We start from the raw sequence: 13,989 nt of genomic DNA on the forward strand, positions 1-13,989 counted from the left end.
CCACTTCCTCTACTTCGTCAACTTCCTCAACTTCATCCTCTTCCTCCACTTCGTTCACTTCCTCCACTTCCTCAACTGCCTCAACTTTGTCCACTTCATCCACTTCGTCCACTTCGTCCACTTCGTCTTGTTCATCCACTTCGTGAACTTCGTCCACTTGCTCCACTTCCTCCACTTCGTCCACTTTGACCACTTCCTCCAGTTCACCCACTTCCTCCACTTTCTCTACTTCGTCAACTTCGTCCACTTCCTCATCTTCTTCAACTTCGTCCACTTCCTCTACTCCCATCACTTCCTCAACTTCGTCCGCTTCGTCCACTTCCTCAACTTAGTCCTCTTTGTACACTTCGTCCACTTCGTCCACTTCCTCCATTTCCTCTACTTCAGCCACTTCCTCCACTTCCGCTACTTCGTCAACATCCCCCACTTCCTCCACTTTGTCAACTTCTTCAACTTCCTCCACTTCGTCCAGTTCCTCAACTTCGTCCACTTCGTCCACTTTGTCCACTTCCTCCACTTCCCCCACTTCCTCCACTTCTTCAACTTCCTCAACTTCTTCAACTTCGTCCACTTCTCCACTTCCTCCACTTTCCCCACTTCCTCCACTTCCTCAACTTCCTCAACTTCTTCCACTTCGTCCACGTTGTCCACTTTCTCCACTTCCTCCACTTCCTCAACTTCTTCAACTTTGTCTACTTCGTCCACGTCTTCCTCTTCCTCCACTTCCTCCACTTCCTCAACTTCGTTCACTTTGTCCACTTCGTCCACTTCATCCATTTCGTTGACTTTGTCCACATCCTCAACTTCGTCATCTTCGTCCAGTTCTTCCACTTTGTCAACTTCATCCACTTCGTCCACTTCTTCAATTTCCTCCACTTCATCCACTTCCTCAACTTCGTACACTTTGTCCACTTCCTCCACTTCCTTCACTTCGGCCACTTCCTCCACTTCCTCCACTTCCTTCACTTCCTCAACTTCGTCTACTTCCTCCTCTTCCTCCACTTCCTCCACTTCCTCCACTTCCTCCACTTCCTCAACTTCCTCAACTTCATCCACTTTGACCACTTCGTCCACTTCCTCAACTTCGTCAACTTCATCAGCTTCGTCCACTTCCTCCACTTCATCCCCTTTCGCCACTTTTTCCACTTCGTCCACTTCGTTCACTTCGTCCATCTCCTCAACTTCGTCCACTTCGGACACTTCGTGAACTTCGTCCACTTCTTCCACTTCCTCCACTTCCTCCACTTCCTCCACTTCCTCCACTTCTTCCACTTCCTCAAATTTTTCCCACTTCGTGAGCTGCGTCCACTTCCTCCAGTTCCTCAACTTCCTCATCTTCGTCTACTTCTTCAACTTCCTCAACTTCGTCTACTTCGTCCACTTGGTCCTCTTCTTCAACTTCGTCCACATCGTTCACTCCGTCCACTTCGTCAACTTCGTCCACGTCGTCCACTTCCTCCACTTCCTCCACTTTCTCCACTTGCCCCACTTCCTCCACTTTCTCCACTTGCTCAACTTCCTCAACTTCGTCCAATTTGTCCACTTCCTCCACTTCCTCAACTTCCTCAACTTCGTCTACTTCGTCCACTTGGTCCACTTCTTTAACTTCGTCCACTTCGTCCACATCGTTCACTCCGTCCACTTCGTCAACTTCGTCCACGTCGTCCACTTCCTCCACTTCCTCCACTTTCTCCACTTGCACCACTTCCTCCACTTTCTCCACTTGCTCAACTTCCTCAACTTCGTCCAATTTGTCCACTTCCTCCACTTCCTCAACTTCCTCAACTTCGTCCACTTTGTCCACTTCGTCCACTTCGTCCACTTCGTTCACTTCGTCAACTTCGTCCAGTTCGTCCACTTCATCAACTTTGTCCACTTCTTCCACATCCTCCACTTCTTCCAATTCCTCCACTTCCTCCATTTCCCCCACTTCCTCCACTTCCTCCACTTCTTCCACTTCCTCTACTTCCTCGACTTCCTCAACTTCCTCCACTTCCTCCGTTTCTTCCACTTCGTCCACTACGTCAACTTCCTCCACTTACTCCACTTCCTTCACTTCGTCAACTTCATCCACTTCCTCAAGTTCCTCAACTTCCTCAACTTCGTCCACTTCCTCAACTTCGTCCACTTCATCCACTTCCTCAACTTCGCCCACTTCCTCCACTTCCTCCACTTACTCAACTTCCTCAACTTCCTTAACTTCCTCAACTTCGTCCACTTTCTCCACTTCCTCAACTTCTTCAATTTCGTCCACTTCGTCCACGTCCTCCTCCTCCTCCACTTCCTCAACTTCGTTCACTTTGTCCACTTCGTCCACTTCATCCATTTCGTTCAATTCGTCCACATCCTCAACTTCGTCAACTTCGTCCAGTTCTTCCACTTCGTTAACTTATCCACTTCGTCCACTTCTTCCATTTCCTCCACTTCCTCCACTTCCTTCATTTCCTCCACCTCCTCCATTTCTTCCACTTCCTCCACTTCGTCAACTTCGTCGACTTCCTTCACTTGCTCGACTTCGTCAACTTGGTCCACTTCGTCAACTTCGTCCCCTTCCTCCACTTCCTCCACTTGCTCAACTTCCTCAACTTCGTCCACTTCCTCAACCTCCTCAACTTCGTCCTCTTGGTCCACTTCTTCAACTTTGTTCACTTCGTCCACTTCCTCCACTTCCTCTAGTTCCTCAACTTGCTCAACTTCGTCCACTTCCTCCACTTCGTCCTCATCGTCCACTTCCTCAACTTCCTTAACTTCGTCCTCTTCGTCCACTTCCTTAACTTCGTCAACTTCGTCCATTTCCTCCATTTCGTCCTCTTCGTCAACTTCCTCCACTTCTTCTTCTTTCTACTGAACTTCTTCAGAAATTTGATCAAACCAGGAACCTGTTGCAATGTCTTAATCATAGGAACTTTAATCTCCAATTTCTTGAAGATTTCCATAAAGCGCTCAAATTTCTTCTTCCTATCATACTTCTTTGGATGAAGAAGAGGTTTTTCATATGATTCTTTCTTTTGTTCTCTCGTCCTCTTTTTCTTTTCTCTCACTTTCTTTTTGCTCTTTTTCTTTTCTCTTATTTTTTTCTTCCCTTCTCTTTTTCTTCTCAACTTGTTTATTTTGACACAAATTTTCTTTGTCTCTTTTCTCTCAACCACTTCTTTTTCTTTTTCTTCATCTTTATCTTTCTCACTCAACTCTTCTTTTTCTTTTCTCTCTATCTTTTCCTCATCTCTCCCTATTTTTTTCTCATCAAAAATCTTGTCACTTTCAGTGACAATGGCTTTACCTTCAACCTTAGGGTTAACTTCAGTATTAACCTTAAAATCATTTAATCTCTGTGTCAGACCTTGGAAAATTAACCCAAACCCCACCTGTTAAATCTCATTTATTACACCCTAAACCCTGCTCAGGTGCATTAAAAACGCACTCCCAAACTCTGCACACTGACGTCAGGTGTCAAGAATGGAAGGTTCGAAAATCAGTAGTGGAAGACAGGTGTCTGTATGAGAGGGTGCGATCGTTTTACCTTGGGAAGAAAAAGGATTTATGAAACCTTCTTCCCACTCTCTCTCTCTCTGCATGCACCCTTATTCCTCCTGAAGACTGATTTTCATTCTCTCCTCCTTCTCTCTAGAAAGTTTCCCTCTTCTCTCTACTGTAACTCACTACTTTCTTCTCCGATCACCATTCAGAAACCGTAGAAGAGTTCCCTGCTTCGTGAGCTCCATTATGAACCGAACAGCTTCAGAATCTAAAACTGGTAAGTCGCTCGTCCCTAGCTGTTGTTCGTATGAACATGCAAACCAAGCCTGGTTGCATGGATTCACTTTGTCTGAATCAATCTTGGTTCTGTCACTTGTTTTAGTTTGAAAGAGTTGAGTGATCTTGAGGGTAGAAGTTGTAGTTGGGCGAACCAAGAACAATACGTTAGGACGTTTTCACTCACGAATCCAGGTAAGGGAAGCTTATTAATTTAATTTATATGAATATGTGATGCATGAACTGTATGAGATTTCTGTGATTTAATGATATAAGATATGATTATTTGAATATGGTATGATTGTAGATGGGTGAGACTATATGTTAAAACTGAAATTTGATAACATTGACTATGATAAGAAATTCCCTTATGAGTGTGTACGTACGTTACTGGACGGTCCTTGACCGTTCGGTTTTCTAATGAAAATGATTTGGTAATGGATTCTTTCATTGGGAAATAATCCTAGTTGAGGACGAACGCCCTCTTGTATTAGTGCTACGTTTGAGCGTTCGGCCAAACGTACATGCCCTGAGTATTATGTGAGGAGTTGAGAAACTTTATAAATATACCTTTGAACACTCAGTTATTCCTAAATCCTAATTTCACCATCCCGTATTACCTTTATTTTTATTTCTATTATGAGTACAACTCCGCGATGGGTCTTGACCCAAAGCGTACGTTACGAGTGGCGCTCGGTCTTATACCGAACGCTTGTCCTTGTCGTTACTTACCAAACGGGTGGAAATAGCGTTCGTCCAAAATTCTGTAAATTCGTGTACCGCGTTCGGTCATTGACTGGGAGTCGGCTTTTATAATTAAATTGTTCTCGGTATGGTCATTTAATCATCTTGAGGTGTCCTTATCTAATTGGATTCGGCCTAGAGCCTTCCTACTTAAATTATTCTTTGAGGAATGATTTGATCTTCTTAGAGTCAGTTCATTCAACTGATTCGAGTAGAAAATGACGTTCGTCAATTATGATGTGTCGGTTTTATTCGTTTCTGAAACGAGGGGTTCTCGATCTCGTTTTCACGTTCGTCCTCGTTATGAAGAGGGCTGAACGCTCGTTATTTTATGTCATTGTAATGGAAGACGAAAATGACATTAAAGTGAAGAATTATAAGGAATGAACAGTATATGAGATGAGATAATGGTTGTGGATTTTGAACGAGCGTTTCAGGGAGGAACGACTCATGTATGGATGAATATGGAATTTTTGTAAAGTATGATCGTGGGCATGCTAATGCTGGAAGTTCATCCTGATGTTCCGTGAGTACCCATCCTCACGTAGAGTTGAGTAGGTCATGTGTGGGAACGGCAGGAGGTCCTAGTCCTTAGGGGTACTTTGGATAGGGCTAACCTCGGGTGGCAGCTGATGAGATTATTCCAGTTACTACATCACCCGGGTGCAAGAACGCCTGTAGCTACACAGATTCATACAGTCCGGACGGTCCGTCTAGAGATATTTTTTTTGTATGGTTATACATGTTAAACTATAGTCTTGTGTTGTTTGGAATGTTACTTTAAATGTTGATGTATGAATTAAATTACATAAGCTTACCCTGTGTTCTCTCCTTGTGTTGTTGCGTCCTTGTACGTCCGTCTTGTCAATTGCAATGATCAACCGTGTGGATGTGAGCAGAAGGAGATGCCTTGTTGGAAGATATAATTGAAGAGGAGAATCTGGTAAATGTGGAAGTCAAGGCCGAGCCTTAGAGCGTCCAGTTATTCATAGATGATAGCTAGTTAATTTTGATTGTGAACGTTCGGTTATTTGGTTTTGTAAAACCGTTCGTCCCGAATTCTTGTTACTTCTGTACTAACGTATTTAAATATGTAATTAATGTCGTTCGGCTTTTGAACGTTAGTTTTAGTGTAAGACTGCACTGTTTGATTTTGCAATGTAATTAATTCTAATTTATGGTTATTATTGTATTTTGGGATGTTACATTAGTGGTATCAGAGCAGTTTTGTTCTTTTAAGGACACTGTAGGTTATGAGTGCACTGTGTTTTTGCTGTGTGCTCAACATGCATTTAATGAGTTACTCTTAAACTCTTTAGATTTTAGTAACAGTTGTTTTCTCTGCTTCTTAGAGAACTGATGGCACCGAGACCCCCTCCTCCACCTCAACCCACCGAGCGTGATGTGTCTGATGAGTCATTATTTCTTGAATTATATTTAGTTTATTGCACTTAAATAAACCAGGGAATTGTGTTTAATTGTTTGTTATTTCCCCGTTTTCCGAATTCTGCTTAATTTGGTCGGAAATTTGTAATTGTGCTAATTTGGGTTTTGTGAGCTGATTAAGTGCATTTTTGAAGTGCAGGAAAATTTCGGAAATACATTTTGGGACATCAGGAAGAATGCCGAATAAATTCAAGACTTTCCACACAGACAATTTTGAATTAATTAAATTGTAATTCAGTAGTTTAGAATTTTTGAATCAACTCTTATATTTTGGGTCAATTTTTGGTAAATTAGATTAGACCCAAAAAAATTAGAAATGAGTGACTTGGACCTAGGGTTTTTCTTTTGTGTGCACCCCATCCCTATTAAAGGGAGGACACACGTCCTTAGAAAGGGCCCAGCCGCCACACATTTTGGAACTTTTTTTACACTCTCGGTCTTGAGGTTTTTGGAGACGATGGTAGTTCTGAAAATTTTCTGAGGGGCTGAACGTTGCTTATGAATTGAAGGAATGGAATGATTTTTTATCATGTTTGCTGATTTCTCATTGCCGCTTCCATTTGGTTACTACGCTTTTATTGAATGTTGTTTTTGTCTTTTAAATTCAATATGCTGATTCACTTTGCTGGAGGGAAGCTCTCGGTGTAGTGGAGAAGAGAGCCATGTGCAACCTTGGAGGTGTGAATTTATTTTTGCTGGACGGAAAGGGAACCACATAAGCTGGTTTGCTTTGCTGGAAGTAGCCACCGAGAGGGAAAGAAAGGTAGCGCGGGGGAGCAAGGCAAGGAAGTGAGTGATTTCGGAAGAAGGGTGCAGTGTTTTTCATTTGGAGAATTTATGTGTTCAGAGAAATGGAGTCACGGCTGGAAACTTTGAAGGAAGCACACAGTCGGTAGAAGCGGTGCAGTAGGATTGGAAAAGAATGGAACGGTGATGGTTGGGAGCAGAAAGCACACGGTTGAAGGCTGGGATGCAAGCAAGGTAGGAGGTGCTGTCACAGGGAACATACGAGAATGGTGATTCAAGGTGCTGGAATGAGGTGCTCCACGGAAGATTGGCAAGGAGCTGGAGAAGGTGTGTGGTGAGCACGGTGATTACTGGGGCAGTGGTGTGCATATGATGAAGTGTTGAACGGTGGCAGTGAGTGGTCATTGAAAAGTAAGTCATTGTAATTAAAATTTAGAAAAAGGGTTATCTAGAAGAATGGCACATGCGGTGGTGGATAAAAAAATAAGATGGAAATTAGATTGGAGTAAGTGTCACGGCATTGGGGGATAAGTAATTTAATTCTCATGGTGCAGCACGTTAATGGGTGGAGCTTCAATTGTTTATTTTATTTCTTTCTTGGTGGATGTACCAGCTGCAATGTTATGGTAGTTGCCATTTGGAAAAAGTTCAATTGTTTGGTAAAAAGAAATGTTGCACGGAGATTAAGGGAAGAGATTCATATTTTATTTCCTTTCTTTAAGTGAAGCACATATTTTTTTTTTTTTACGGCTGAAGCTTGCATTCCTTTCTTTAGGAGAAGATCATAACCATCACGCTTGTTGTAGTGCACACGGCTTACTCCACAAAATTTCCTTTCTTTTCTTCCTTTCTTAGCATGGACCAAGACACATTACTCATTAAGCATTTATTTCTTTTTTTTTTTTATCATTAGTACCGTGATGAATAGTATTTCAGCTAAGTGTTTTCTTCATATTTCTATAATCTGTTGCATTATTGAACATCGTTTCCTAACCTAAGTCACCACTGTTTTAATCCTGTGTTTACAGTCGTGTTTTAAAGTTGAGTTCAATTGCATTCACAAACCTTTCACAAACCCCCCCACTACGTGTTTGATCTGAGACTGAACCGCAATTTGGTCCTTGAGAGACGACCTAGGAGTCACTTCCTAGTCTGTACTGCATTCTTTTATGCACAACTTTTGTGGGAGGTGTGACCCTCTCATGAGTGTCCGACAACACCAGGTTGTTGGAATCGGTAATAGAGAGGTTGCAGCAGCAGAACGTTACCTTGATGGAACAGAACGCTGTTGCTTTACGTAGTTTGGAGGCCGCTCGCGCCAACTCTGAAGCTACACAGAGGCAGTTGATGGAGATTATTGCCGCTAATAGGAATACAGCAGGAGCGTCCTCTTCCAATGCTATTCACCAGGCGGAGTGGAGCTTGGAAAGCTTCCTTCAACACCATCCAGCCAAATTCAGTGGGAATTGCCTCCCTGACGAGGCAGATCAATGGCTGCGTGACATGGATAGAATCTTTAATGCCAAGAGGTGCCCGGACGAGAATCGCTTGGCATTCACGGAGTATCTACTGACCGGGGAAGCAAGCCAGTGGTGGGCGAGCATGAGGGCCATCTTGGCGGACGCTCACAGTCCCATCACTTGGGAAGTATTCAGAAGCAAGTTTTATGAAGAATATTTTCCTGACAGCGTTCGTTTTGCCAAGGAAGTGGAGTTTCTGCAATTGGTACAAGGTGGAATGTCTGTTTCCGAATACACGAACAAGTTCAAGCACTTAGTTTGTTTCAACACTACGGCTACCAGTGAGGAGTGGCAGTGTAGAAAGTTTGAAAACGGGCTGAGGAGTGATCTGAAGGTGTTAATCTCCAGCCTGTGTATCCAGTCATTTCCTGCAATGGTCAACAGGGCCAAAGTATTGGAGAAGAATATGGCAGAAGCAGAACGACATAAGAAGCAACAACAGGTGGTTAGGGGACCGATCGTATCTAGAAACAATACTAACCTGAGAAGGACCTCCTACACTCGTCCAAATCAACCATCAAATTCCAGTGGGTCTCAAGCGGTGGTAATTGTCGGGCAGACTGGGCAACCAGGAAACGTGACCTGTTTCCAGTGTAGAGGACCGCATTACCGCTCGTCATGTCCTCAACTGATGGGAGGAAAATTTTGCGTTCGTTATAGAAGAAATGGACATCTGGAAAATGAGTGCAACACGGGAGGACGAGCCATGATGAGACCACCGAACGCTGGAAGGAATCAGCCAAGAGGTGGTTGGGCTCAAGCAGTTGGGCGCGTATATGCTATAACGGGTGCTGAGGCAGCAAGCTCAGGTACACTCATCACCAGCACCTGCTTAGTATATGGTAGATCTTGCTGTGTATTGTATGATTCGGGAGCAACACATTCCTTCATCTCGAAGGCATGCGTTGGCAAATTGGGTTTAGAAGTGAGAGAGATGCAGTTCGACCTAGTGGTGTCAACCCCAGCGGCTGGCGAGGTTAGGACGTCCACTATGTGCGTCAGATTTCCTATAGAAGTGGAGGGGCGTAAGTTTAAAGTCAATCTCATCTGCTTACCTCTTCAAGGTTTGGAGGTGATTTTAGGAATGGATTGGTTGACTACCAATCGCATTCTCATAGATTGTGGTAAGAAGGAATTAGTATTTCCTGAAGAAGAAGAAGAGTTATCAGTAACGCTCGGGCAACTAAAAGAAGACATTATGGAAGGCGCCAGCTGTTTCCTGATAATGACGCACGAGGACAAAGAGATGGGAGAAATGAACTTAGAACGATCGTCCAGTAGTAACAGAAACGGACGATCGGTTGTGGATGAGTTCCTGGACGTTTTTCCGGAAGAAATACCTAGACTTCCCCCTCCTCGCGAAGTTGAATTCACCATTGATTTGGTGACGACCGCAGCACCCATCTCTGTTCAACCATATCGTATGTCGCCTGTAGAGTTGGTTGAACTTAAGAATCAGATTGAAGAATTGATGGACAAGCAATTTATCAGACTGAGCGTATCACCATGGGGAGCACCTGTTCTCTTAGTGAAGAAGAAAGATGGCAGCTCTCGGCTTTGTATTGACTACAGGCAATTAAACAAGCTGACCATCAAGAATAAGTACCCATTGCCAAGGATAGATGTATTTGTTGGATCAATTGCATGGGGCCACAGTATTCTCGAAGATTGACTTGCGATCTGGATATCATCAAATTAGAGTTAAAGAGGAAGACATCCAGAAGACTGCTTTCAGTTCTCGTTACAGACACTACGAGTATGTAGTGATGCCGTTCAGTGTGACTGGAGTTCTTAAAAGATTATAATTTTGAACTGCTTTATCATCCGGGAAAGGCTAATGTAGTGGCAGACGCCCTAAGCAGAAAAGCAGTCCATGTCTCGGTTATGATGGTGAAAGAACTCAGTCTGGTTGGAAGCTTTAGAGATCTAAGGTTGCAGTTCGGTTATTTGGTTTTGTAAAACCGTTCGTCCCGAATTCTTGTTACTTTTGTACTAACGTATTTAACTATGTAATTAATGTCGTTCGACTTTTGAACGTTAGTTTTAGTGTAAGACTGCACTGTTTGATTTTGCAATGTAATTAATTCTAATTTATGGTTATTACTGTATTTTGGGATGTTACACTCTGACTAATGTAACAAAGGTTCATCTCCATCCTTTTACATGATGCTTCAATGTTTTTCTGAGTGGAGTTGGTCACCTGCAAAAAATGTTGAAGTGTGTCCTCCAATGTTGGCCTTCTTTCCGATAGAGAGGGTTGTTGCTGCCATTGTTGTTGTGGTTGATTCTCAAATTGTCCGGCAGCTTGCAATATTGACTTTGATCCATGCTTGAGGGAGGTTCCCACCAGTAGTTGAGATTACTTTGGTAGAATTGAGTGCCCATATAGTTAAATTTTTGTCCGAATTGCATCCTGCAAGCATTAGGCACAAAACTCTAGAAAATATTTATTAGCACAAAAAGATAGAGAAGATATAAAGAATAAAAGATAGCAAGATAGAAGATTAAAAAAACAGAAAATAGAAAAACAAAAATAGAAAATAGAAAAATAAAATAAAAAAACAGAAAACGAAAAAAAAGAAATAAAAACAGAAAACGAAAAAATAAAAATAGAAAACGAAAAAATAAAAATAAAAAACAGAAAATAAAAAAAACAAAAAAATAAAACAAAATAAAATAATAATCGAAAAATATAAAAACAAAAAATAAAATAAAATAAAATAAAATAAAATCAAATAAAATCAAATCAAATCAAATCAAATCAAATCAAATCAAATCAAAATAAAATAAAATAAAATAAAATCAAAACCGAAAAATAAAAACAAAAAAAAAACAGAAATTCAAATTTCAAAATTCAAAATTCAAGTCAAAGATAATCAATAATCACACAAATAAACTAGTTAAACCAAAGGTCCCCGGTAACAGCGCCAAAAACTTGATGACAAATTTATGAACACCGAAAAACGGCGCCACAAACTTGTTTAACAATCGGCAAGTGTGACCGAATCGTATCAAGTAATAAAACAGGGTAAGACCAAGTATCGTTTTCCCAAAGGACTCACGGCCTAGTTAGTTATATGATTTGTTGATTATTTAAGACTTGTAAACAATTGATTATAGGTTTCAATGCAAAAGACAGTAAATAAACATGTATGCATGAATTTGATCAATGGAGAAAAACAGAATACAAACACTTCAATGAATTAGATGGATGAGTATGTTGTTGGGTTTATCAATTTCATCTTATCCACTCTCATATACTTTTAGAAATTCATCATTCTTTTCATCAATGTTAATGCCACTCTCTAAATCACCTTGCAAGAAGGCCTATCCTTAATTACGAGTTCATACAATTCCTAACATTCTTAGTAATTAGTTCTGAAGTGCAGGAGCTTAAAGGCAACCAATATGCTATTGGGAGAAATTCCCCGGATCTAGATTTCCCCGTACGTTCCCATATCGACAAAATCAATAATCATGGCAATGAATGAGTTAAACAAAGCAAGCAATAAGCAAAGAGGAAAAACCCTAACAAATGATGAAAGAAAGCATGTATCTTAATATAAGACGTTAAAATAAATTCCATATATGAGAGTTTCACAAGACTACATTGATTCCCCAACAACAATACAAGGTTTAGTTCACCATATTCATGGTGAAGCTAGATGAATAATAATGGAAGAATGAAAGATAAAACCCTAGAAAGCGGAGGAGGTAGCCTGAGCATCCAAGATCCTCCTTCAAGGGGTGGAAAAGAGAGTGTTTGCTTCGTCTCTGCTAAAGATGCAAACCCTAAGACATCTAGGTCTTTAAATAGGACATAAAAATAATAGAAAACGGGTCAGGCCCAAACAGATCATAAAATCGCAAAAAACTGGCCCAAAACTCGTCTGGTTAACTTTTTTCGTATTCTGGTTGACTGGTTGACTTTTTTGCATTCTGGTTGACTTTTCTGTATTTTGGTTGACTGGTTGACTTTTCAGCATTCCAATCATTCGGTACTTCAATTCTTCTTTCAAATCATTCAATTAGCCTACAAAATCAAGGGAATCTTGCACAAAACCATTCAATTCACCTTCAACTCTCTTATTCACAAAACTAAAGCAAAAATATGAGTTCAAGCTAATTTCTAAGTCTTAAAGGTTGTTTTTGGTATCAATTTTAAGCATAAAAATAACGGTTTTTCAACCGTTATCATCCACTTAGTCCACTTCCTCCACTTCGTCCACTTCCTCCACTTCCTCCACTTTGTCCACTTCGTCCACTTCGTATACTTCGTCAACTTCGTCCAATTCGTGCAATTCCTCGAGTTCCTCAACTTTGTCCACTTCGTCAACTTCGTCAAATTCGTCCACTTTGTACACTTCCTCCACTGCCTTCACTTCCTTCATTTACTCAACTTCATCAACTTCGTCCACTTCCTCTTCTTCCTCCACTTCCTACACTTCATCCACTTCGTCGACTTCGTCCACTTTCTCTAGTTCCTCCACTTCCTCCATTTCCTCTACTTCCCCAATTTCCTCCACTTCCTCGAGTTCCTCCACCTTGTCGACTTCCTTCACTTCCTCAACTTCGGCCACTTCGTCCACTTCGTCCACTTTGTCCACTTCCTCCACTTCCTCCAATTCCTTCAATTTCTCTCTTTTGTCCACTTCGTCCACTTCGTATACTTCGTCAAGTTTGTCCACCTCATCCACTTCGTCCAATTCCTCGAGTTCCTCAACTTCGTCCACTTCGTCAACTTCATCCATTTCGTCCACTTCCTCCACTGCCTTCACTTCCTTCATTTCCTCTTCTTCCTCCACTTCGTCCACTTCGTCCACTTTGATGGACAAATTTGTAAGCACCAAAATATGATGTCACAAACTTGTTTCACAATCGGCAAGTATGACCGAATCGTTCAAGTAATAAAACTTGGTAAGACCAAGTATCGTTCTTCCCAAAGGACTCACGGCCTAGTTTAGTTATGTGATTTCTTGATTAGCTAAGACTTAAGAAAACAATGATTGAAATTTTAATATGCAAGACGAAAATAAACATGTATGCATGAATTGATCAATGGCAAAGACATAAGATAAACACTTTCAATGGATTAAATGAATGAATATGTTGTTGGGGGTCAATTTCATCTCATCCACTCTCATATATTTTAGGAATTCCTCTTTCAAATCATCATTGTTAATGCCACTCTCTAATGTACCATTCTAGATGGCTTCTCCCTAATCAAATAGTTCATACAATTCCTAGCATTCCTAATGATTAGTTCATGAGTGCAGGAGCTTAAGGCAACCAATATAATGTTGTCAGTAAAATATTGGGAGAAATTCCCCGGATCTAGATTTCCCCGTACGTGTCCGTATCAACAAAACCAATAATCATGCATTAGAATGAGTTAAACAATGCAAGCATTGAGCAAAGAGGAAAAACCCTAACTAATGATGAAAAGAAAGCATATGTCTTAATTCAAAGATGTATTCAACAAATCCATATATGAGAGCTTCAAGAGATTACATTGATTCCCCAACAAACATACAAGGTTTAGTTCACCATATTCATGGTGAACCTAGATGAATAACAATGAAAGTATGAAAGAATAAACCCAATAAAGGTGAAGAGGTAGCCTGAGCATCCAAGATCCTCCTTCAAAGGGGTGAAAGAGAGAGTGTTTGCCTCGTTTCTGCCAAAGATACTAACTAAAGGACGTGCAAGCCCTTATATACTAATCTAGAGTTACAAAAGATTATAAAAGTCCAAGCCCAAAAAGTGCCGCTCAGCGCCA

The 13,989-nt window shown here is 41.2% G+C and overlaps 1 protein-coding gene across 1 annotated transcript; it reads left to right on the forward strand.

Moving 5' to 3' along the window:
* Positions 1 to 6,956: 6,956 nt before the first annotated feature.
* On the forward strand, positions 6,957 to 10,015 carry LOC148195223 (uncharacterized). The gene is made up of 4 exons (XM_088095127.1): positions 6,957 to 7,024; positions 7,914 to 9,235; positions 9,329 to 9,631; positions 9,867 to 10,015. The coding sequence occupies exons 1-4, from the start codon at positions 6,957 to 6,959 to the stop codon at positions 10,013 to 10,015; spliced, it is 1,842 nt and encodes a 613-aa protein (XP_087951253.1).
* Positions 10,016 to 13,989: the final 3,974 nt, after the last annotated feature.

The sequence above is a fragment of the Vigna umbellata genome, chromosome 7, assembly GCF_029865625.1.
Source record: "Vigna umbellata cultivar VRB3 chromosome 7, Vumbellata_1.0, whole genome shotgun sequence".
Taxonomy (NCBI): Eukaryota; Viridiplantae; Streptophyta; class Magnoliopsida; order Fabales; family Fabaceae; genus Vigna; species Vigna umbellata.